Source organism: Scardinius erythrophthalmus, assembly GCF_964197995.2.
Source record: "Scardinius erythrophthalmus genome assembly, chromosome: 7".
NCBI lineage: Eukaryota > Metazoa > Chordata > Actinopteri > Cypriniformes > Leuciscidae > Scardinius > Scardinius erythrophthalmus.
Window position 1 is genome coordinate 14,810,287 of NC_138227.1, and position 26,375 is coordinate 14,836,661.

The following is a 26,375-nucleotide window of genomic DNA, read 5'->3' on the forward strand; positions in this document are numbered from 1 at the left end:
CGCACTTGAATGATAGTTTTAGTGGGCGAGTTCTCTGCGCATGTGCCGGAATAACTGCTCAGGAGTCAGGATGCTGCTGTCGCTACTGTCGCTGCTGCTGCTTCAATGCTCGTTAACGACTGGAGCCACTGATCCGTAAGAACCTTTATGATTATTATCTTCACAAATACCAGATAACCGAAGGTAGAGTAAAGAGGAAAACTGCAGGTCGAGGACTAGACGAGCGCGTCTTTCACAGCTACAGTGAACACTGATGAAAAGTTTAGAACAACTGCACTTTTGTGTTCTCACTCTGTAATTAGTATTTTTTTTTTTTTTTTTTTTTTACTAGGGAAAAAAGCATTATGACGAGCATTGGTCACCGTATTTTACATTAAATAGTATTATAAAATGGCAGCTTGTTTTAGCTTTTAAATCTGTGAGCTAATATCAATATTGGCCTCTCCAGCAACTTAGTAACAATGTAAAGACAGAGCCCGGTGTTACCCATACAAACACAAAACACCACTAGTCTCACAACATTAACTAATGCTAAAATGTTAACTAAATAACTGAAAATGCTAAATAGAATAAAATGTGATTTTTTTTTTGTGCAGGGAATTCTGGGAATGCCCTTTCCCTCATAAATTATAAAGCTTTACTTTTTACTTAAATTTTTTTTAACTTAAATTTATAACGATCTACATGGAGTGTAATAATAAATGTCTGGAATAATTAAGATTTTTAAATGTTTTTTAAATATCCTTCAGAATTAATTCAAATATTCTGATTTAGTGCTTAAGAAACGTCTCGGTTATGTAACCCTCATTTCCGGAAGGAGGGAACGGAGACGTTACGTCAGTGACTGACAAAATGGGGGTTTCGCTAGAGAGCTCTATCACCTTCGAGTTATTAGAAAACAAGCCGATGGTATGAAAATACCAGGGGTCTGCAGAATTTGCATAGCGAACTTCGCCCCACCGCGTGGGTATAAAAGGAGCAGCGAGTGCAATCTTGCATTTTGTTTCTGCTGAGGAGCCAAGACTGTGCACCCCGGCCATTTCAGCGGTACAGAGGCATGCGGACTAACGTCTCCATTCCCTCCTTCAGGGAACGAGGGTTACATACGTAACCGAGACGTTCCCTTTCAGTCAGTCACTACGAGTTACGTCAGTGAAATGGGGGTCCCAATCTAATCTCGCCAATGCAGCTATCTTCCAGTGTCCTGCGCAAGCCCAGCTCCTTGTCGTGAGGTTATTATGAGTGAAGGGCCAGGCTAACGTAAGAATACCAAGGTACACTGGGTAGCATATCCCAGATAGAATATATGACACAGCGCCTGTATACCCGCAGGGAGGACTTAGAAAACACATATGACCCGAGTACGGGATGCATATGGAGAACTCAGAGGTATCCAGCCCGCAGGGTGGAATGTTTCAACCTCGAGATGGCAAGAGGGTTCTTGCCGAGGGAAAACACGTGCTCGGAGGAGACTTACCGTGGAAATACACATGTGGGGGTTGCCCAACCGGGGAACCATGCACATAGAGGCACCTAACCGATCATGAGGGCTGACCAAGCGGGCATGCACTCTGGTGATGGCATCAACAGTGCAGGAGGAACTCAGGGTCTATGGAGAACTCATCTGAGTAAAATATCACACGTATCCAGTCCGTGGAGTGGAATGGCACAGCAAGCGATGACACTACTTACTGGCTACTGGAAGCAAGTACATGAGAGGACACTGGCTCTACACGGAGATTGTAGAATCTTGCAAAAGTGTAAGTGTCGCCCAGCCTGCAGCTCTATAGATGTCTGTTAGCGCGCCAGCACGCGCCACCCCCAGGAACCAATCATTCAGCCTTGAACGCTCGGGGGAGGGCGGCGGGCACAACTCCAACCCAATGCTCTCAGCTGCCCGGGCAAGCATGGCCATCAGCTCTGGATCCGACTCGGGCAACGTTGGCACTCCCGAGGGAGGCAATGCAGCCGAATCCTCATCTCCAGTGGAATCAAGCCTGTCTTGTGACTCTGTGAGCGACATGACGTCATCTGCCGGAGCCCTGAATGAAACACTGGGTCCCCGAAAGGAACCAGGTTCACCCGGAAGCTCCACGATTTGCGATGTGCAGGGGGGTGTGGCCCGAGGAAGACTCGTAGGGCTATTCCACACTGTAACCCTCAAATCACCCTGGCCACCAGCCAAAGTATCCCCTCTCAAGGAAGAGATAGATTTGGGTGTAGCAGAGGGGACTTTAGTATGTATATATACCACCCCCACAGAGGTTATTGAGTCTTGATCTTATCACCGCAATGGTCATGTTCCCGCAGTGAGAACATGGCTCATCCACGAACGCTGTCTGAGCGTGATTAAAGCCCAAACACGACAGCGCTCGTGACCATCAGGTGGATGGATCATGCGCCCACATCCAGAAAGACACGGGCGGGACATCTTTAAAAGGACGTGCCCGTGCAGCTCTTTTAGAAAAAGAAAAGCTCTCTCAGCAGTGCCGAATCGCCCAGGGGAGAACACGACCCATGTGCAAAGTCACTGCACAGACGAGCAGCAGGAACGTGAACCCGCTGAAATGCGCCGCCACACCAACACCGCTGAAGAGAGATGCTCGTTGCTGTAGAAGGCGAAGAGAGGCACACATAACACTTCGGCTCCAAAGCAGAAACATAATGCGAGATTGCACTCACGGCTCTTTTTATAACCGCGCGGTGGGGCGGAGTTCGCAATGCAAATTCCGCAGCCCCATGGTGTTTTCATACCATTGGCTCGTTTTCTAATAACTAGAAGGTGATAGGGCTCTCTCGCAAAACCCCCATTTCATCAGTCACTGACGTAACTCTGTAGTGACTGACTGAAAGGGAACATTTCTTACTATTATCAATGTTGTGCTCAGGGCTTGACATTAACACCCGCCAACCCGCCAAATGCGGGTGGATTTTGCTCGTGGCGGGTAACACAGTCACTCCAACTAGCCACTTTGGCGGGTTGAATAATTGTAGTCTTTTCAAAAGGCATCTGAAATAAGTGTGACACTACGACACTACAACTCCCATAGGGCTGTCAACGAATATTCTAAATTCGAATATATATTCGAATAGTTTAAAAAAAAACTGAATTTCGAAGGTGAAAATTAATATTCGAATGTGGAAAAACGCCCGCGGTAGCAGAGGCGCGGCTGTCTGCTTTGCGAGTGGGCGCGCTACCTGAGGGGTCAATTTATTTAACGTTAAACAGAAACATTACTGAAGTGTAGGCTACTGTAGCCTACTGACTGAATAGATATTGCATGAATAAGGTAGGTTAGATACAGCAGTTTCATGCACTGCAGGCTTCCACTGGTTTGATTATTTACCGTTTCATGTCAAGGAAAAGTTCCATGTTTACCACAGCACAGCTCGCTCGGAGCGTTCAATGTCGGTTATATATACTATAAACTTCAATTAATGTTAATAATATTTGTTTCAATCACTGAATGAAGCCTGCTATATAAGAGTCGCGACCTTAAATTGCTTGTTGTTGTTCATTTAAACTGTTATGCACAGAGCGCGTGACGCCTCATTCGCGCCGCAAGACCTCCAGACGCGCGTAAACGCGTCTTTACACTCGCGCCAGACGCTCTATTCGCGAAAGAGTGCCTGCGAGTGAGCGAGCGAGAGTGAGTGATGTCTGCGGTCTTGGCCATTTGTTGATTTACTTGTTTTCGTGTAGGTAATACGTTGTCAAAGATGTTTAAACTTAAATAAACTACCTATACAAGTAGTTATGTCTCTTTGTATTAATTTGTCCTGTTATTGACGTAATGCGCGTCATTGACAAAATGCGTAACCAGATGTTCGAATAGATCGAATATAAGCTATGTGGTTTTTTTTTAGAGGGAATATTCGAAGGTCATTTTTGAGCAATTTTGACAGCCCTAATGAGAATTGTCGGTAGTGACCGACAACAAAGAATCGAAGAGACAGCTAGCTGCCCTGCTGGAGTTATGTCGTATGCCGGTGGAGCAATGTGGCGACATATAATACATAATACATGGTTTTATTTAAAAAAAGGAGCTTTACACACAACCTTATCAAAGCTAATGATAATGACCTGTATTGTTATATATTTATGTAGTCTTGATTTGGGTGTGTACAGTGGTTTTACATTTAAAAGGGTTGTAAATCTAGTTCAAGTAAATTTTAGCACGCCATAGTCAACTTTTATCAGGTAATTTCACAACAACAAAAATGTGGCTAGTAAAAATGCTGTGTGGCTAGTAACTTTGGAAAACCACTAGCCATATTGGCTAGTGAGCAAAAAAGTTAATGTCAAGCCCTGGTTGTGCTGCTTAATATTTTTGTAGAAACTGAAACACTACCAAAATTAAGACTTTTTCTAAAGAATTTTAATTTCACCAGGACACATTAAATTGCTCAAATGTGACAATAAAGACATTTATAATGTTACAAAAGATATTTGAAATAATGCTATTTTCAAATAAATCTTAATTACTCCAAACTTATGCACCAAAGTCTTATGCACAATGTATTGTTTGGTTAAATATAATACTTTTTATTTTTTAATTCTAAGGCAATTCATAGTGCCACATTTATACTGCATCAACCAAACTCGTAAGTCTATATTTCTCTGTGTTTTGTCCTTTTTTTAGCATATACCTGGTGTCTGTCACTTCCCAGGCGGTGAGTGGCAGCACAGAGACTCTGTGTGCACAGATCCATGAGCCCAAAGAACCACTTTCTTTAGTGGTAACTTTGAGGTCTGACAGTGGAAATGTGACCATTCTACAACAGGGCTCCATTACAAAGGATTTCTACAAATGCGTCCCGTTTAAGGTTGGTATAGGCTACTCAATATAGCTTAACAAAACAGAGTGTACTGGAGTGTATCTGGTAATGCTATGTTATAGAGGCCTTTCGTATACATCATGTCTGAACAACACTTATAAAATGACATCAATGTAAAAGAGCATATCCATGATGAGATATAAAATATCGTTATTGTGCAACTAAAACCCTAAAACTTGCATTTATTATTCATTTTGCACATTCTTTTCACTATGGAATTGTTGAGTGGTCCCTGCAGTCTTGATGATGTTCTCAATTCACTAAGCGGAGTTCTATCATGGAGTTGTACTTGTTCCCTATTTTATTTTGTATCTTCCAGGTCCCTCTAGTCACTGTGTCATCTGTGGCATCCGTCAACGTTGCAATCCGAGGAGGCACAACATCCCTGAACAAAACCACTCAGATCCTCATAAACCCCCCCCAAAATCTTATTTTCATCCAATCAGACAGGCCTATCTACAAGCCAGGACAAACAAGTAATATTTCTCTATCCAAATTATTCCACAATAGCTTCAGTTGTCAGTACTCATACTCATATTTACTAATCTGAACCTGTGAATCTTTCTGTATTGCATGTTAATATTCTCTCATATTTTCTCCAGTTAAATTTCGCATTGTGTCTCTGGATTCCAATTTCTTGCCTCGCAATCAAGTGGTAGGTTTAATTCAGTTTACATGAAACATTTTAATATATTTATTTTATTTTATTATTATTTAATTTTTTTTTTATCTAACTGAAATTATTTTCTTCTGTCTTTCTCTTGCAGTTTCAAACTGTAGAACTCCAGGTATAAAAACTTTCAAGCAGCCATGATCGGTTCATTGTTTGTTACTTCACTTAAATGCAGTTGCAAAAGCACTGTAAGTTTTTTTTTTTTCATTATGTGCCACTGTTGTTTAGGACCCTAACTCAAATCGCATTGGTCAGTGGTTGAATCAGTCAACAAGGATTGGCATTTTGGACCTGTTCCACTCCATATCTCCAGAAGCCACTCAGGGTGTCTACACGATCACTGCTTGGGATGAGAAGAACCAGCAAACATCCCACACCTTTGAAATTAAAGAATATGGTCAGAACTAGAAATCAGCTTTTATATGCCATCCAGTATTGATCAGCTATATATTTAGTAGTTTTTTTTCCACATGTCTCTTTTAGTTCTGCCAAAATATGAAGTGAACATCAATTTTCCAACTGTAATAACCACCCTGGACAAAGAGGTCACTCTGAAAGTTTGTGCAAAGTAAGAATTTGTTTAAATAATGTTCACAGAAAAAATAGGCACATACCTTTGTTTCAGAGTTCAACCTGATTAAAAAAAAACTTTTTTTCCACTGTCTGTAGATACACTTATGGGAAGCCTGTGCAGGGGTCTGTGAATGCTGAAGTGTGTGGGAATGCCGGGTATTACTATCGTTATAGACCCTCTTATGACATGGTTGACATGATATGCAAGTCATATTCAATGATGGTAAGTTACCTTCTGCACACACAAAAGCGTTACCTTTTGGGCTGTAATCCTAAAAACACTGTACTAATTAAGATGTATCCTATTAATCATCTTTATATATCATAAGGTCCCAAGTCCAAGAAATAACAATGAGCTAATAGTAATGCCATAATAGCTAATAATAATTTTCTATGCAATTTCTTAGTGAACAGTATTTCTGACACAAATTGCTTGTGTTTTATAAACCGCATATGCTATATAAAAACTACTGTTTTACACCATTATCCCTTTGTGAAGAAGCAGTGCTCTTAATTGTATTGAATGTGCACTTGTAGTGTACTTCAAATGTTAAAAGTAAACTGTACTTGCAGATAATATAATATTAATGAAATAAAAGGCCACTTAAGTATACTGTACTGAAAGAGAGTACACTTTCATGAATGTTTCTTAACACTCTTAAGTATACTTTTAAAAAGCAAACTTTGTAATAATGTCAAATTAAAAGTTTTACTTTAAAGTATTTTTTTTATAATCTTTTGTCATGCTTTAAAGAAGTAAACTTTAGATATGTAGGCTAACATACTAAAGCACATGTAAAGTCCTTGAATATAATTTTAGCTGTAGTATGTTATTCAAATAACGCATTTAAAGTTAATACATTTTAAATGTGCTAAATTTCAATTTCCATAATATTTCTCATTCTCAGTAGTATATTTGGCAATAGACAAGACAACAGAAGTAATTATGAAATTACATTTAAAGTCATATTAAGTGGTTCAAAAAGCACTTCTTCAGCTATTAGCATTTAGTATAAATTGAAATGGTAATAGACTTTCATTCAATTGCAATTATCATACAAAATGTCTGAAAACATTACACTATATTATAAAATTATTTAATTTCTGTAATAAGTACCCTTATTAAAAAATTGCTCAAGTACACTTTTTACAAGGGTTAGTATTTTAAAAGTCTAAATTGCTGTTTTCATTTAATTCTTGTTTATTTAGACTGACAAGACTGGCTGTGCGTCATGGGTGGTCAATGTTACCGAATTTGGCTTAAAATTTAGCGGAAATTTCCAAGTGAATTGTAAGGTGGAAGAGTCTGGAACAGGTGAGAGTGTAAACAACCGCTGCTGTCTATTTGAATTCTCCTATACAGAGTAATGAAACATGGTCTTCTGTTCCTCCAGGCATAACTGTGTCGGGTACTACTACTACAGCCATGTTTACCAGTGATTATGTCAATGTTAACTTTGAGGACACATCAGAAACATACAGGCCTGGCATGCTCTTTAAGGGAAAGGTAACAGCTAATCCAAAAGTAACTCTGCAGTCCAGATGAAACTTTATAAAGATAGAATAAAGTTAATTGTGGTACCATAACTGTTTGTACCAGCATTAATTAACAACCTGTTTAGTTGTTAGCCTAGCCATACTGTGTACAGGAAGTGTAACATTTGTTTGTGTGAGCTAATCATTTTTATCTTTCTTTTCATGTGTTTTTTTTTTAAAGGTTGTAGTCACTAATCAACAGTCCAGTCCGATGAAAAATGAGCCAGTGATTGTCTATGCAGATAATGGTGAAAAAATTGTTAATATGACACTGATGACAGACAGCACTGGTTCTGCCAGTTTCTCTTTGAACACTTCTGAGTGGTCAGAAAAACCTGTGTCTTTACAGGTTCGTAGTGTTTTTGTTTTATAACATGATGTTTACAGTATGTATATAATGCAGTTTACTGTAACATTTCACTTGTGCAGCAAAATGATTTGCAATTTTTTTTTATTAGGCCCAACTTAAGGGACAAGAGCGGACTGATTATTGGGGTAATAGATATTATCCATCAGGCTATCTCTACATAAAACCCTTTTACTCCAAAAGCAAAAGTTTCCTGATGTTGAAGAAGGCTTCAGGGAAGCTCAGCTGTAACAGTGATGCAACTGTGATGGCCAGTTACATCATTCAGGGCAATGCACTGAAACCAGGCCAGAACACCTTGGATTTCTTCTTTATTGTATGTTTAATATTGACACTCTTTTTTTATTTGTCCATCAATTGCTTGGTCCTTTGTTTTACTGTTTAACAAGCTTTTTGAAATTTTCAGCGAAGCATGATATATCAGTACCATATTAGTCATTACCAATATTAGAGATTTATTATTTTATCTGTCCAGGTTTATATCGGAACCTTATATGTAACCTTTATATTATATAATTGAATTGTCCAAGCTTATTTCCCCAAATGTTACATTTAAATTAATGCTCACTTAAATTTAATTTTAAAAACACCAAAAACATTGATAAATGTAATCTTTAGCTAATCTCAAAACGAATAACCATTTTTTTCATACTGTAGAGTATAATGTTGTGATGCTTAATTTTTATTTATTTAGACAAAAATATTTTAGACTTTTAATATCAGCCATTGCTGCCATAATATGAAAATAATTGGCCAGAATTTTAATATCAGTGTTTCTGCCCCTTTTTTGGTTCAGAAACAGAATTTTTCTTGAAGGTTTTTCTAAATTTTGCAGGGTGACTGTATTACACTAGGAGAAATGATGATGAAAAATATCGCAATGTTAATCAAGCTGTAGAGCTTTGTATAGCATTGCATAAATTGTTAGTAACTATCCACCTTTTGCTTTCCAGGTCCTTTCCAAAGGCAGCATGGCTTTAAATGGTCGTCTGTCCGTGAGTGTGAAGACTGGAAAAGGTACACAGCTTGTTTTAAATAACATTTACATTGTTCTGTATAGGGTGCAAGTGTAATTTTATGGTGCCTGTTTTTTTTTTTTTTTTTTCACAAATGGTCTCTCTCTCTCATAATAGAAAACAAAGGAGAGCTGACATTCTCACTGAAGAAGACAGCAGCTCTGACTCCATTCGCTCAGGTGTTGGTTTACACAGTTCTTCCCAGCGGAGAAGCAGTAGCAGACAGTATGAACTTCCCCATTGAAGAATGTTTGCCAAACAAGGTCAGAAAATCCCACATGAATTCCCATTTCAGAATTCAATGTGCCCTTCAAGCTTTGATGTATTTTTTTTAATCATGAATGTGTGATGAGACTGTGCTTGGGCTTTTACAGGTGTCTTTAAACTTCTCGTCTCCCACGGCACTACCTGGAGAGAAGACATCTCTTAACCTGAAAGCCAGTCCTGGCTCCTTGTGCTCCGTTCGGGCCATCGATCAGAGTGTGCTTCTGTTGAGGCCAGAGGCTGAGCTCAATGCAGCCGTTGTATGTTACATCATAACTTACATTACAACTATAACTAATAGATGAGCTCACCAGCTGAATGAGTTGGAAAAAAAAGAATACACTTGAATACACTTCTTCCAATCCATAATAAACATGTTTTTAAATTCCCAGTTAAAATTCAGATTTTTAGATAGATTTTGGGGGCACATGAAGTAAAAAAAATGTCCATAAAACAGGTTAATAATGAAAAAAGCCTTATTAAAAGAAAACTATTCTTGAAAAGAAACTTAGTAGTTTGGCATAACCAATTATAATTATTTCTTAAAATATTTTTTAAATATTTCAACAAAACTACTTCACTGGTTGTTAATATTTAAAATTATTATTATTTTTTAATTACTTGGCGGTTGCACGTGGCATTAGAAATATTATTTGCAGTAATAAATCAGTGACACATTTTTATTAAAATAATTTTTATAATATTTTTATAATGTTATATTTATTTATATTATATTCATGTAGTATAAGGAAAATATGTTATTACTTTTTACTTGTTAAAAAATAATATTTGAATATTGAAAAAATATTTTTTAAAAACTGCTTCACAGTTTATTAATATTTTAAAAGGAAAAATAAATAATGTGGTGTAATGAAAATATGTTATTACCTTTTACTTTAATTGGTTATTCAACATGACCTTTCAAATTTGATTTCCTAAAAATGTAACAATTTTAATATTGAAAAATATTTTAACAAAACTGCTTCACTGTTTATTAATCTTTTAAAAGTTTTTTTAAAGCAAAATTCATGTGATTTAATGAAAATATGTCATTACTTTGTACTTTACTTTTGTACATTAATTTTAATTATTAATTATTAAATAGAAAATTGTTTTTGGAAAATGCAACAAATTTCACAAAACCACATGAAACATGAATACAACAAGTACATCTCTAAGAACTTGCAATATGTGCTTTAAACTGGAGTTTTATATTATTCATATTATTCACACTCTTATGGCAATTTAATAATGTTTTTCAGTGATTATTAGGAGATTATATTGTCAATTCTACAGATCAATATCTTATCATTATTCAACAGGTCTTTGGAAGGTTACCAGTCCAGTTTTTGTGGGGGTACCCATACAACATTGAGGAAATGGAGCCTTACCCCTGCCGGCGTCCTTTGGAGACGGATTTTACTGAACTTCCGAGGAGGAGGCGCAGCATCTATTACCCTTACTACAGCATCAAAAATGATGTCTACAACATCTTTAGAGTAAGATAAACAACACTTCTTATTTCAGAGGTCTTCCAATGTCAGCCTCACTGTACACTATCCATCACATAAAGCTTGCTTTTCTTCTAGGAAGTTGGAATCAGAATCGCTACCAACTCGGATGTGAAAGCACCTATTGTTTGTACTGAGATTTTCAATAACATGTTAATGAGTGAATGTAAGTAATTAGATTTTGTTTAGGATTTAGAAATGCCCTTTTTTATCTATTGGATTTACAAACTATCAATTCGAACAGCTGCAGTGGCTGAAGGTGGGCGCTTTGAAAATGCCCCGACGGGAGGGGTTTTTGGTGGAAATATGAGAAATCCTGCTGGGAAGATCCGCAAATTCTTTCCGGAAACCTGGATATGGGATCTTATCCCTGTGGGGTATGTATCTTGTACCATGGCAGTACTATTCCTCAGTAAAGTCTTCATAATGTGCAGCCCTATTTTGGAACTATTTGCCTATTTGGATTACTGTAAACAGTATATACGGCACAGTCTTTTTAAATTATACAGAAGCACTATATATTTTTTAATTCACCAGGAAATCAGGATCTGTGAATGTTGCAAAGACTGTCCCGGACACCATCACTAAATGGGCAGCTGGGGCTTTCTGCACATCCCCTGCCGGGTTTGGACTGGCCCCCAATACCAATCTCATTGCTTTCAAGCCCTTCTTTGTGAGCCTTTCCCTCCCTTACTCTGTTATCCGTGAGGAGACATTCACTCTCAAAGCCTCTGTATTCAACTACCTCCCCAAATGTATCATGGTAAGGCCCTGTAATTTGTTTACTTGCATGCCCTGGAGTGGTTTTGCAAGCGTTTGTAGTAAAACCGTTTCCTGTAGTCTCTGGCACTATACAAAATCTCTGTGTCTTTTAATAAAGGTGAAGGTCACGCTAGCAGACTCACAGCAGTTCACCGCCCGGCCGTGTAAAGGTTGCACATACACTCAGTGTGTGTGTTCTGAAGAGAGCAAAACCTTTCAGTGGATTGTTACGCCGTCTGCCCTGGGTAAGCAAGATACTTTGACGTCTATGTACATGAGCAAAAACAAACAGAAATTGGTTCCACAAACTGAAAAGTTTATTTCATGGTTGCACCAGGGCTCTGTATCACGCTTAAAATAGGAATGTCTTAAAGGGAAATAGAGAAAATTCTGTCATTAATTTTACTCATGTCATTCCAAACCTGTTTTTATTTCTTTCACCTGAAGATATTTTGAAGAATGTTGGCAATCACACAGTTTTGGTTTTGTCTATTAGATGGTTGAGCCTGGTTCAGGTGTTTGATTAGGGTTGGAGCGAAACTCTACAGGACAGTGGCCCTTCAGGAGCAGGATTAAAGACCTATGGTCTATATAATGGAAGTCAATGAGAACCCAAACTGTTTGGTTACCAACATTCTTCAAATATATTCTTTTATGTCCCACAGAACAAAAACAATCATACAGGACATGAGTAAATAATGACATATTTAAAACATTTTGGGTGGACTATCCCTTTAATAGGTCCTGCCTAGACTGTCACATATTTGCGTTATTGCAGGCCCCAGGACACTTTGTTTTTCTGTTACTTAAATCCACACAAAGGATTATTGTGTACTGGTGTGTGTGTGTGTGTGTGTGTGTTTTACAGGAAAGGTGAACATTACAGTGCGCGCTGAGGCGGTGCAAACCCGAGAACGGTGTGGCAATGAAGTGGTGACTTTTCCGGACAAAGGCAGAATTGATACTGTGATGCAGAGCGTTCTGGTGGAGGTACGTGGCTTTACTGTATGTGAGCGCTATTAAAAACAGGCTTACTGAAATCATGTGACTCAATCTCCAACAACAAGCAAATAAGTCAACATGGAATGAACGTTACATAATCACTTTCCTAACACAAATTCACCTGTCATACTGTGTTTATTATTCTAAAGCATATTTTTAGATAATAGCTATTTGGATATTGTTTTGGGTCTTTGTAAAATAGTTAACAGTAATTGAATGCAAATGTGAAATGAATTTATTCTATATATTATTATTTATCTATCCATCCATCCATCCATCTCAGGCGGAGGGAACTAAACAGTCTGTCACTCAGAATGAACTCATCTGCTTAACAGGTTAGTGACATTACACTGTGTTGTGTTTTAATCAATAAAGAATTTGAATTATTTGACCTTCACTTTTGTAAAAATATGCAAACATTGTTTTTATAGCAATGTACTTACAGTGCAAGTCTATGGACCTGTTTATACATGATATTAAGATGCATTGTGGTCTATTGGATCACAAGTAGACGAGGGATACACATTCCCATTTACACCTGGTCCGCTTTCGACCACTTCTTGTATTGGCTTTTTCAGATCTTTCAATCTAATGGACGAAAGTTTAAATCCCATCTGACTAGCGCGCTTCCCATAATGTTTACGCGTTAGGTTAGTAGGCGCAGAGCAGGCAGGCTTTTGTGGTTGTTCGAACACATTCGACCACATGAGCGTCTACACTACGAAAGCAGTTCATTCGAATGCGTTGTCGACTGCCTCTGGAAGTGGTCAATAGTGTACAAGCTCAAAACTTTTTAGACCCTGTTTACACCTGTATTTAGCCTTGTCCACTTGCGATCGGATTGACGAATACCAGGTGTAAACAGGGCCTATGAGCAAGGAATTTCAATGAATAAATGTTAAAATACTCAAAGTTTCAAAAAAGCTTCCAGTTTTAACTTTTAAACCCTACTGCATGTTTTTTTTTTCTACAAGAAATTAGAGAAAATGAAAGTACAACATGAGCAAGTCTTTGACATTTTTTCTCTATTCCATTAGACCGTCCACAGGAGACATCCGTCTCCCTCACTCTACCTAAAGTTTTTGTCAAGGATTCTGCCAAAAGCTTCGTCACTGTTCTGGGTGAGCCTAAAGATATGCTAGAAGATGTACATGATGTACACTCATATTAGCATTTAAATATGAAATAATATGTAATAAATATAATTCCTCTCATTAGAAAGTTTTCTGATTTTTAATCATACTAATGGTTGTATGCCCCTGGCTCTTTGGACCGTAGGTGATCTGATGGGTCGTGCTTTGAAGAACATTGGTAATCTGTTGGCTATGCCATACGGCTGTGGAGAGCAGAACATGTTGCTTTTTGCCCCCAATATTTACATCCTTCAGTACCTGGAGAGCAGCGGGCAACTCACTCCTGAGATTAAAGAACGAGCCCAAACCTTCCTGGAGGGCGGTGAGGAAATCTGTTATGAAATAAAAGATTATTGTGTATTAATGAATCTTACAGAACAGTAAATACTATTTATAAAAACATATAAGTTTAAATAGATTTATTGGAGAAGAGATAAATACTGTTAGGAAATTATTGTTTGCTGTCAAGTTTTAATAAAATAAAAAATGAACTATGTTGATATTTTAACAATATGTCAACTTGCAGACAATTAGTTAAATAGTTTAGTGTTTTTCAAGCTAGCTCACCAAAACTCTCATTGCATCATTCCTCAGCTGAATTTGATTAAAAACTCAGGGGTGAATCATAACTTAATGAGAGAAATATTGAACCCCAATTAAATAAAAAAAAAACATCCTTTTTGTGTTGCAGGCTATCAGAGAGAGCTGACTTACCAGCATTATGACGGATCTTACAGCGCTTTTGGGATGAATGATCCTTCTGGTAACACCTGGTGAGTCTGAAACAGAGACAATGAAAGCATTCAGTTGCTTAACTTAAGACTTACTGTGCTGTGGATTCTGGCTTCCCGTATGTGGATTTAATGCTTTCTAGTCAGGTGTTTTTAGTCCACATGGACTTCATACACAAGGAAACATCCTGAAACCTATTAAAATCCCCCTGTAGTCAAAAATGTATCCCTTAAAACTCACCTTTGATCACCAAAATGACATATTTAAATTTAAATTTTTTTCATGCCTTAAAATAGCTTGAATGTAACTCTACTTGCCTCATTTAGTATAAGCAGTTTTATGAATATGCAAATTAGCCCCACCTCCAGTCATTCGCAGCAGCTCGGAGATCCACTGACTGACGATCACACGTTGACATGATTGGTTACAAGGTAGTTTGTGATGTCAGAAACACCAGAGATTTCAAACAACATTTTTGAGACTTTCTTTGGTTCACTGCACCTTTAAGGAGAAAATACTCAGCAATGGTGTTGACTTATGAATTTGCACATGGTTTGTCTTAAAGCATATTAAAAACACCACATAGACATATAAACAACATTAAAAGCTTTGATCACCACAGGACTTTAAAGCAGATTTACTGAAGAGTAGGAATTTGACAGCAATTTATATTGTTTCCTCAGGCTAACTGCATTTGTGATGAAGACTTTCGGTGGGGCAAAGAGGTACATATTTATAGATCAGAACAACATCGACAGTGCAAAGGATTGGCTGGGTCAACAGCAGATGGACAACGGCTGCTTCGCCTCTGTTGGGAGGCTTTACCACATTCAGATGATGGTGAGAACATAAGAGTCGTGCTCAGTTCCTTTATCTACTTCTGAAAAACATCTTTAACCAGCTGGTTTAATCAGATTTAGTTGTTCTCCTCAGCTGGACTTTATCTGGTTGGGTTTCCTGATTTCATAAGAGTTTTGGCCTGGAAGACCAGCGTGATCAAAGAGTTTCAGTCAAGATGTTCATTTTCAGCAGAGATATTTAATCAAGCCATTAAAACTCCATCCATCAAGGTTTCATTTGATAGGTGTTGACAGCACACATGAACTGAACATTGGTATCTGCAGGGCTTTTCTTTTGCGGTGTGCAGTAGGAGTTTATGTAACAGGATTTAGTGAGGTTCATGTTTAAAATACACTGTATAAGCTATATAATAAGTTGTATCCTTTGTTTTAAACATTTTTTATTCTCAGATCTCTTTTTAAAGATGTTTAAACCGGAAAACATCAAATCTACTGATAGTGATTAAGAAAACTTTGTTGACGTTCTAATGTCATCTGCATAGAGCAACGATTAAATCTTCTCATCTTCTACATAAAATCAGATAAATAAATATCAAATACTGTTTCAGAAATATGGTAGAAAAATGTGATGAGATGAAAAGCTGTCACAGCGATGAGTGGGATGAGGAGATGATTCGGGGAGAGGTAATGGATCAGAGTCATTTATGGGGAGGAAAGTGGCTTTTTAGTCTGGTGGTCCATGATTTCACACTCTGGAAATGTCAGTTAGATTGCAATAAGTGGAGGAGTTTGAAGTGCTGAGGGTGGGAAGGATCTTTGATGATGCTTTGCTCTTACAGGGTGGCGTCAGCGATGAAGTCACTCTCTCTGCATACATCACTGCAGCGCTACTGGAATTAGGAGTCCAGACATCTGTGAGTAACCCCCCTTATGGGTCCTAAGGGATGGACTCTTGTAGTTACAGATCATTCTAGCTCAATACAGATAATGTGACTAATGAAGGAAGCACACACTCATTAAGTCTTTTGTATGCTGTGTAAGGATGCCATGGTGGCGAGAAGCCTTGCGTGTCTAAAGGAGGCTTCGCGTAACATTACCAACACTTACGCCACCGCCTTGCTGTCCTACACCTTCACTCTTGCTGGAGATGTGCAGATGAGGCAGAACCTCCTCTCCAACCTGGACCAGCAGGCCAGAAGAGAAGGTACCATTCACCTTTAGATAATGTGCAAAATTTTTATTTTCCAAAAAAAAAAAAAAAAAAAAAAAAAAAATATATATATATATATATATATATATATATATATATATATATATATATATATATATATATATATAAAGAGTTCAGATGCAAAAGCCTCTAAGTGCCATCTGAAATTTTCTTCTAGAATGATCATTTTTATCAAGCTTGTATATTTAAGTTCAATAATTTCACTTAAATGGCAATGCAAATTACCTATTAATTGTCATTTAAGTGAAATTACTGAACTTAAATATACAAGCTTTATAAAAATTATCATTCTAGAAGAAAATTTCAGATGGCATTTAGAGGCTTTTGCATCTGAACTCTTCATATATATATATATATATATATAAAAATAGAAAGTTCCTATATTTTTTTCATATATTAAAGGCTTTTCTATTTTGCATTTGCTAAATTTACCACATTTACTTAAACTTATATACTTCATTGAAGCCAAGAAATAAAATTATTACTTGTGTCTTTAATTTTCTGTTAAATTTTCAATAAAATTTCAATAAAATGTATTTCTATAGTATGAAGTCCAGCACATGAAAAATAAAATAAAATAATCGTGGCCACAAATTAAAGGTTTAGTTCACCTAAAAATGAAAATCGTCATTAATTACTCAGCCTCATGTCGTCCCAAACCCATACGTTTCGTTCATCTTCAGAACACAAATGAAGATATTTTTGATGAAATCTGAGAGATTTCTGTTCCTCCATTGACAGCTACGCAACTACCACTTTGACGCTTCAAAAAGTCCATAAAGAGATCGTAAAACTAATCCATATGAATAGAGAATAGAGAATTTTCTGAAGAGACTCGATCGCTTTATACGCTGAACAAATTTAATTTAGGATTTTTTTTACATATAAACATTGATCAGCGAACATAAGCAGAAGCTCAACCAAACTTGCTTTACACCTGAGAACAAACCTCACAAGAATGAACCTCATTGGTTCAGTTCATATGGATTAGTTTTGCAATCTCTTACTTTTTGAAGCATCAGAGTTGTAGTTACTGTCAGTGGAGGGACAGAAAGCACTCAGATTTCATTAAAAAGATCTCCATTTATGTTCAGAAGATGAATGAAAGTCTCACGGGTTTGGAATGACATGAGGGTGAGTAAATTTTTTAGGTTAACTATCACCTTAAGAATGAATTCCCACAACATGTTCATTTTTGGCCACTTTTTATTTATTCGTTTCCACATTTTATATATTCATTCCTTTATTTTAGTTCAATCATGGCCACATTGTACACTGTAGAAAATACAGCCTCATGTTAATATGAAGGAATTTTTCATTTGAATTTTTCACAGGTGTTTTACATGTATTTTTAATTATTGCGTTGTGTTGTGTTTTAGGGTTGAAGGAAATGTCCATAAACGGATAACATTAAGGCCTGGTTTCACAGACAGATTAAGATTAAGCCATGATTAGGCTTTATTTAATTAGGACATTAAGTCACTTTTATAAACGTTCCTTTAAAACATTACTGGTATGCATCTTGAGATAAACAATGGTACATATTTTACAGAAATGCAAATAGAAATATGCCAGTGCAAATTGCTTTTTCAGTTAAAACAGCTCAAACATGCCTTTTAGTCTAGGACTAGGCTTACGCCATGTCTGTGAAACCGGGGGATAGGTAATTTTATGCCAGAATATGATTTATTTTTCTATAGATTTGTTTCTTACAGTGTGGTAATTCATTCCCTTGCTTTAATGTAGTTAAACTGTGGCCACGATTAAACAAAACTGAGGGAATAAATTCTTAATTTGTCCATAATTCCTTGTTTTTCACAGAGAAGAAAACCACAGATTTAATTTTTTTTCTGTGGACCCCAGTTTGAAAACCCATGATCTAGATTATTAGCTTTTAAAAACACGATCACAAGACCTCAGTGTTCCAGTCTTATGTGTTCTTGCTGTTATCACTTCAGGTGTTGGACGATATTGGACTATGGCTAATAATGCTGAGACGATAGGCTCTGTGGAGGTAGAGATGAGTGCTTACGTGTTGCTGGCGCTGCTTTCGGGACCCTCTCTACCCGGATTTGGACTAAACTACTCTGCTGGCATAGTGCACTGGCTAAGCAAGCAGCAAAACGCCTATGGAGGTTTCTCCTCTACCCAGGTAATGTTATTCATCTCATGCAGCTTTTTTTTGGACATTTTATCAGTTTCCTCATTATTGACTGTAAGTGGTGTTGCTCTCCCTCTTTTGCTGTGAGCAGGATACTGTAGTAGCACTCCAGGCCCTCGCTAAGTACAGTGCTGCCACCTACAATCCAGAAGGATCTATTACCGTCACCGTGACCTCCCCCACAGGCCAGAAAAACCAGTTCACCGTGAACCGAAACAACCGCTTGCTTTTCCAGGAGAAACAGCTTCAGCAAACTACTGGCACATACAAGCTCAGAGCAGAAGGCAAAGGCTGTGTGTTTGTGCAGGTCTGTGCGCTTCCTCTTATGAAGCACAGTCTGAGAACTTAAGCGGATAGTTCACCCACAAATGAAAGTTGTGTCATTATTTACACCTCATGTTGTTCCAAACATGTATAACCTTCTTCCTTCTTGTATGGATCATACATGGAAGTCATATGGGGTCGGAATGAGGATGAGTACATGACTACATTTTCATTTTTGGGTGAATTATTCTTTTAAAAGCTACTGTAAGTGATGAAATCCTTCTGTTATTTGTCTCTCAGTTCGCCTTGCACTACAATATCCCGCCTCCTCCAGACTCATTGGCCTTCAACGTCAAAGCAAATACTGGGGTCTGCAACAACACGAGGAACGCAGCTTTTACGTTAACCACCACTGTCCGGTGAGCCATACTTCTGAAACAATTATTAATTAATGGAAACAGCCCTCATGAGTATAACACTTTTAACATGCTTATTTGCAACAAATTTCATTCGTTATATCATGATTTATCATTACATTATCATTAAATATCGTTACATTATTATTTAAATGCTTACTATACATGCTATTATTATTTAAAGTGATAGTTCACCCGGAAATAAATATTCTGTCACTATTTACTCACCATCATGTCCTTTCAAACCTGTGAGAGATATTTTGAAGAATTTTTACTCAGCTCTTTTCCATATGAAAAAAAAACAAAAAAAAAAACAATAGTGACACACATAAGCTAATAATCCTTAAAACACTATAAAAGTATTTACCTATGCATGCAAATACTATAAACTAGCGGGAAAAAAAGAAGAAAAAATAATAAATATGAAAAATATATACTACTGTTCAAAAATGTGGGATCAATGTTTTTTTTTTTTTTTTAAGACAAAATTATATTAATAAGAAATGTTTCTTGAGCAGCACATCAGCATATTAGACTGCTTTCTGAAGGATCATGTGACTGGAGTAATGATGCTGAAAATTCAGCTTTGCATCACAAGAAAATATATTTTAAAATATATTCAAATAGAAAACAGTCATTTTAAATGAGAATATTTCCCAATATTACTGTTTTACTGTATTTTTGATCAAATAAATGCAGCCTTAGTGAGCATAAGAGAATTTTAAATAAATAAAAAAAGTAAAACATCTTACCAACATCATACTTTTGAATGATAATGACTATAAAAATAAATATCTAAATATAAAATATATGTATAGAAGTCCTGTAATAAAGTTCCATTTGGAATTATACTGCTAAATGTAAAGTATAAGGAAATGAATTAGTAACTTGTATACATTTGATTCTATAAAGAAAGAAAGAAATAATGAATGAATATGGAACCTACTTTATGGCTAATAGACTTAGCTGTCTGTCAGACTACATGCAGAACAATGTGTGGTTGTGAACCCTGTTTGTGACTGTTGGAGCGCTTGTATGACAGGTATGACGGCACACGAGAGGAGACCAACATGGTGATCATTAACATCAGGCTCCTGTCTGGGTTTAAGCTGGATGAGACGTCTCTCAAGGCTGTGAGTGACACTTGAAGGGCTCTGGCACTCTTTTGAACTCAAGTACTGCAGGCAATGTTTGATTCGCTCTCAATCCCTCCTTTCTTTGTCTCCACAGCTAAAGGAAGACCCCACCGTCAAACGAGTGGATCTGGACGAGGATCATGTCATTATATATTTGGATGGGGTGAGCGATTTATTCAAATACCTTGAGGGGCTTGAAACATTTTTGGGATGGATTGCTGAGATTGACACTATATACACTATATTTCTATATGAAATCAAAACCGACCTTGTTTACGTATTGAAACATTCTTACACATTTGTTTCTCTTCATAATCTTGCATCAAAATGTGTTATTAAATTTTTGGCAAAGGTGGTAATTTTTTTTATTTTTTTGTTACAATAAAAGGGATAAATTCAATATGAAATCAAAATGAACCCTGTGTATTTGACACACGTTTTTATGTTCTAGCCCCATAGAAAATAAATCTCTTCGTAATCTTGCATTAAAATAACTTTCTGTTCTTATCCAGCTGAAAAAGAAGCAGGTGAAGACCGTCAGCCTGCAGCTCCTGCAGGACGTCCCGGTGCAGAACCTTAAACCAGCTGTGGTGAAAGTCTATGATTACTACAAGATCAGTACGTGTTTTATTCATCACTGTGCACTCTAAAAAGTCTGAAAGGAAATGCAATAGAGGGTTTTTATTATAAACCCATCAAAAATGTTATATTTAAAAAATAATATTTATAATATATAAGAGGGTAAAAATAAAGAATAAAAATGGAAAAACCTATTTCCATTTTAATGTTTGAGATTTTCGTTTTACATAAATCTTAGTGACATCATGATATATGTGTTGCGTAATTGTGTTTCACGAGACTGTATTTAATCTTAGCATAATGCATTTATATTTTATTGGGGCAAGCTCAACAATGTAGTGCACACACACACAAAAAAAAAAGTTGTTTCTCTATTCCTCCAGGTGAACTGGCTGTGATTGACTACACCTCCCCATGTGCATAAACACTACTGTAAGTACAGTAATTGTTGAGCAGGTTATATAAAAATTCATGAGCATATTTTAATAATTTAATACCCAAATCCATTTAAATGTTACAAAAATCCATAATGTTACAAAAGATTTCTATTTTAAACAAATGCTGTTCTTTTTAACTATTTATCAAAGGATCCTGAAAATATTATCATGGTTTCTACAAAAATAAGAAAGGGGCTAAATATAGAATTCAGAAACACTTGTTATTAGCGACACCAGTGGCCATTAAGTGAACTGCAGCCAGCAACTTAGAGACTGATCCCAATTCTGCTCATGATGACATGAGGTCATTAAAATTCCACTGTTATGATAGTTTGATAATAAAGTTGAGATTATAGTTTGAATGAATCCCTTCTCTTTTCATGACACATTGACATTACAGTACAGAATAGCTCTTTCGGTCTATCTTGAATATAATCATTTGTTTCATGTGTCATATGGAAGATGCTCTCGGGAGCACGCATAAACGTCAGTTTTTTAAGTTTCATTACAAGCGGATCACACATTGGCAATAAAAAACGATGAATTCATGAAAATTCTTGCTTATAGCCCCTTAAAAGCGATTTTCAACACTGATATTGAGCACCAAATCAACACATACAGTATGTATGTGGCTTTGCTAAAAGGTTGATCTGTTGTTTTTCAGATGATGATCTGAAGTGCCGATGGCTGAGTGTATGGAGAGACAGAATTAATACTTATTTTAGCTGTTTTTCTATAACTTTCTTGTAAACTTGTCTTCTAAAATAAAAAAATATGGCATCACTGAATTGATTATGCATTTTAGTTGCTATTAAACAATTTGACAATTTTTGCATCTGAAACATTTGCATCCTGTTATTATTTATAATCTACTGTTATCATTATTACTGTACATATGAAAATATCTGGATATTAAAAGAATAAACTAGACTTAGGGTGCATATCAGCCATCTGATGCATGAATTAAATCGCAGCAGAAAATCACAACCCAACCCACATTTCAAAGCACTTGATATTTTTAGAAGTAGAACTGATAGGACATTGTGGATTAATTCATCTTGTCTTCTGGTTCAGCAACTGAAGTTTTAAACAAGATTTTATCGCCAACACATTAAAGCTGCTTTCAAACGTTTTGTTTACTGTTGTAACACCCAATGATATCTTGTACCGCATTCCCCCTTGAGTCTTTAAAAGTAGCAGTCAAAAACCATTTCGAAACCACTCAGATTTTTGATCCTCTCTTCTTAACGGCAAGAATTCATCTTTCAAAATGCCTGTTAACTTCAGTAATATCATGTTAGAATGCTAATTGCGAATATTCTCCTACTGCTGCCCACTAAAATGGTGTCAGTTTCCCAGCGTTGCAGGAATTACCAAATAATTTCAGTAAACAATCCCAACAAATTGCATCAGCGAACAACTCACTTCAGAGACTAAAGCGTACAGTAAACCCCAAACAGTTCAATAAGTATTGCCTACATATTGCTCAAAGACTGAACTGATACTCGCTAAGTTTTTTCTTCTCAAAGTTTGAATTCTAAAGAGATTGAAATTGTTTTTAGTTCCGCCGTGCAGCGAATTGCTCCATAATTAGTGATAACCTCCATTTGATAGGCAGTTTTCACATGTTTATTGAAATTATTATACAGCAAAATATAACTTTAACCCTAATGCAAACTTAAACATTACTTTTTAGGCCAGAACTTGGCTTATATGTAAACTGCTTGATTTAGCTTTGACTGCACCCCATAGTATCTAACAAAACATGTTAGCCGTTGCTGTTAAAAAAAAAAACGTTTTGTTGCCGTTCACTTCTTTAAGCGTATGAAAGAGTATTTTCACGCACTGCCAGCAGCATATTTCACTTCTTTAAGTGATTTATTTTAATTTAAGTTAATTTATGAAACAGTTATGCAGTGTGTCGTCCAATCAAACTTTCTTTGGTTAAACTTATTGCAGTAGCAGCTTTTTAATTTAGCATGCGACTCTTGTCTGGTGTCATGAAAACAACACAGTCGCTATGATGCAAGACTTCTGCTTGTGTTGTGTTGCATTGTTAATTACGGCAGTGAGGATCACTTGCCCTTTTACATCTGAAGTCCGAGTTTAGTTGTGACCTCTGGGCTCAGTCTTTCCCGCAAGTTTGTGTTAGCATAGCTCATAATTAGGCAAATAAACACAAAAAAAAACACTCGAAACAAGGAAAACTGTGACTGTATTCATGTTCAACATTTTACAACACTGTTTTCAGCTAGTTGTGTGATAGTACTCGGACATCTTACACGCAAAATGAAGACTAATTATTCACGTTGATTTGAGTTCTCTGTAGATTTCCGTTTGGTTTCAGGAAAGAGCAGAACACTTTGTTGGTCTTTTTTTTTTTTTTTTTTTTACAGTGTCATAGCTGCTCGATAACTTCGCTAACCATAAATAAACATTTTTATTTTCCCCAAAACAAACACAAGGTTGGGCAGACTAGTTAAAAGCCTACCTGTCAACATTAATAACACTTAAAGAGCTACTCAACCCTTTGAATAGCTCCTTAAATTGTATTAAAGCAGTATCTGACTGATTTAAATAGGTCATCTTTTTTTAAAGTACAGTATGTGTCTGTTCACAATCTCCTAAAACAGTAAAGCCCACTGTGTATCACATGAAATAAAGATGCGGTCACATTTACCGTTGTTTGGCAGTTTTTCGGTGTCAAAATGCGGTCATTTCAATAGGAATCCACACAATTGGAATTTGCGAAAGAATTCCCCACAAAAAAATGTGCGATTCACGAATCTTCCACATTGGCAAACAGAAAGCTGTTTGGTTTGTACATTGCTACAACTATTGACAATTGACCCTTTTAGTGAAATTTCACTAATGTGACCGCACCTTAAGTCTGTGATTCCAGCAATTTTTTACTAGTGTCACAGTTCAAATATTAAGAGTGACAAATATGGGACAATATCAAGGCACTGCATGACTTGCATGATTATGATGTTGTTTCGTCTTCTCCTGTCTGTGGCAATTATTCCCAAACTCTCATAGGCTGGCAGTGATAGGAGATGGCTGCCTCCCTTGGGAGTCAAATCACATGATCAAGTTGTCAGGACTTGGCAAATAGACTCTACTGTTGTATGTGGAGTGTGTGCATGTGTTTGAGGTTCTATATCTAAAAGAATAAGCTGGGAACACAGTGGGATACAGTTGGACAGGAGTCGCTGATGTCCCTCTACAATAAATATAGACTCCTGAGCTGGTAGGTGAGCTTTGGTGGATTAAGTCTTTGTTTCTGTGATACGGGATCTTTAAATGTGAATAGTATACTCTTGAAAATGTCATTTAAAACATCACTTAAACGTACGGCGGTATTCTCTCGCCATATCGTGTCGGTCAATCCCATCTAATTTTGATCAGAATACTATTCCAGAATGGCTTGATGTCATTTGGCATTTTTCCCATTATGTTTGAAAAGAAATAGTGGGACAAACGTTACAAATGAAAGTCTATTACATGTTTCTGCACATCCAGACAAGATAAACTGCAACTGAAAAATATCTCTGACGGCAAAAAGGCATTTTAGTAGATGGCGAGTGAGCCACCACCTGCAGGTTTGGTTCACCGGGTCTTTTCGTCTTCTAGAGCTCCCTTTTTCAATCCAGGCAGACGTGGAAAACCTCTGGTGGATATCTGTCTGTGCAGCTGAGTGGATATATAACATCTTCAGGAAACACGAGAAGAAGAGAAAAAAGGAAGTAGCAAAATCAAGTTTTTCCTCTCGTTGGGAATAACAGGTGTGGGTTATTTAAAGTCTCCCTGCCGAACGGTTTCCGTTTTGACGTGCGGGTCAGTTTTTCCTGTCAGTTCATGAACTGCGTGTAGCCCTCGGCTCCTGTCACGATCACATCCATCCAGATCCTCATGGCCTCAGCGGAGGGGGCCACCATGAAATACAGTCTGTCGTGCGTTTTCACACAGAAGGTCAGGGAGGGGTTGGGGCTCTGCATTCAAAAAGACACAATCAGATCAGTGAGGGAGCCACGTATGAAGCGCATCTTCTATTCAGTGCATTATCTGCCATTTATTCATTAGGGATGCCGATTTTCAGGATTTTTTTTAATTGACTTTAATTAAAAAATAATGAATCATGCAAAGTGCATGTGGAGGACTCCAAATACTACATGCACTATTTTAACTACAATTCAAATAAATATTATAATAATATAGTTTTTGTTCATTAAATAAACATAAGAAAAAATATGTTTTATTTTGATAAATGTATTTTAATACATTTATATTTAGTATGAATCCAATTTAATATAATATAGTTTAATAATTTTTCATAGTTTAACAGTCTTGTACATATTTTTATAATATATTTGTTTTATTTATACTTTATAATACATATATTTAATAACTACAATCAAACAACTATGATCAAAATTATAATACTTATGATAATATAATTAAACAAATGTACTGATATATACTTAATGTATTTTAATCAAATTGGTATAATTTCATTTAATATAATTTACTAATTTTATAAGTATTGATACTAATTTGAATGGATAAGTGTATTATATAATATTTCTGAATAATATATAGTCATTTAAATATAGAAATATTTATATATTTCATATAACATTTCACATTTTGAACTTAAGTTTATGTTTATTGTAGTAAAACTGATATTGTTTTTTTAATGTATTTTGAATTTTTTGGGTTTCATGCTCTCGGCATTCAATAATTCACCAAAGCTTGTTAATCCTCGCCTGTCTCCTGATTGTATTTTCTTTTACCTTGTTTAGTTTTGCTCATGGTTTTGGAGGACGAGGTGTCATGTCACATTCATGCTGGCATATACCTAATTTGGCTGTTTCTATCAAGTGACATATATTGGCACCAAAATGCTGCAGTGTTTGATTGGATGCACTGCCTTTGACCCAGCT

At 36.5% G+C, this 26,375-nt stretch overlaps 3 protein-coding genes across 25 annotated transcripts in view; 1 reads left to right on the forward strand and 2 right to left on the reverse strand.

Annotated features, from left to right (window-relative positions):
* The window catches only part of LOC308693715 (E3 ubiquitin-protein ligase TRIM39-like), a gene marked incomplete at both ends in the record, with an annotated part of 764,022 nt that overhangs the window by 563,544 nt on the left and 174,103 nt on the right, over positions 1–26,375 (reverse strand). The gene's annotated exons all lie outside the window — the stretch shown is intronic.
* On the forward strand, positions 43–22,143 carry LOC308693211 (alpha-2-macroglobulin-like protein 1). Its single transcript, XM_081370004.1, has 36 exons — positions 43–135; positions 4,644–4,827; positions 5,159–5,315; positions 5,442–5,494; positions 5,607–5,627; positions 5,741–5,909; positions 5,996–6,080; positions 6,182–6,308; positions 7,295–7,400; positions 7,480–7,592; positions 7,803–7,970; positions 8,080–8,304; positions 8,942–9,005; positions 9,122–9,267; positions 9,379–9,528; positions 10,591–10,767; positions 10,858–10,945; positions 11,024–11,156; positions 11,317–11,542; positions 11,660–11,786; positions 12,410–12,531; positions 12,827–12,878; positions 13,581–13,664; positions 13,822–13,998; positions 14,368–14,449; positions 15,092–15,248; positions 16,048–16,122; positions 16,250–16,412; positions 18,398–18,591; positions 18,692–18,907; positions 19,165–19,283; positions 20,323–20,413; positions 20,511–20,579; positions 20,929–21,034; positions 21,379–21,427; positions 22,097–22,143. The coding sequence occupies exons 1-35, from the start codon at positions 71–73 to the stop codon at positions 21,417–21,419; spliced, it is 4,332 nt and encodes a 1,443-aa protein (XP_081226130.1). The 5' UTR covers positions 43–70; the 3' UTR covers positions 21,420–21,427; positions 22,097–22,143.
* The window catches only part of phldb1b (pleckstrin homology-like domain, family B, member 1b), a 74,947-nt gene continuing 72,202 nt past the window's right edge, over positions 23,631–26,375 (reverse strand). For all 23 annotated transcript variants that reach the window (XM_081371369.1, XM_081371378.1, XM_081371379.1 and 20 more), the window contains one exon: positions 23,631–25,424. In XM_081371369.1, coding sequence (XP_081227495.1) covers positions 25,284–25,424 — 141 coding nt within the window. In that variant the 3' untranslated portion in view covers positions 23,631–25,283. The remainder of the gene's footprint in view (positions 25,425–26,375) is intronic.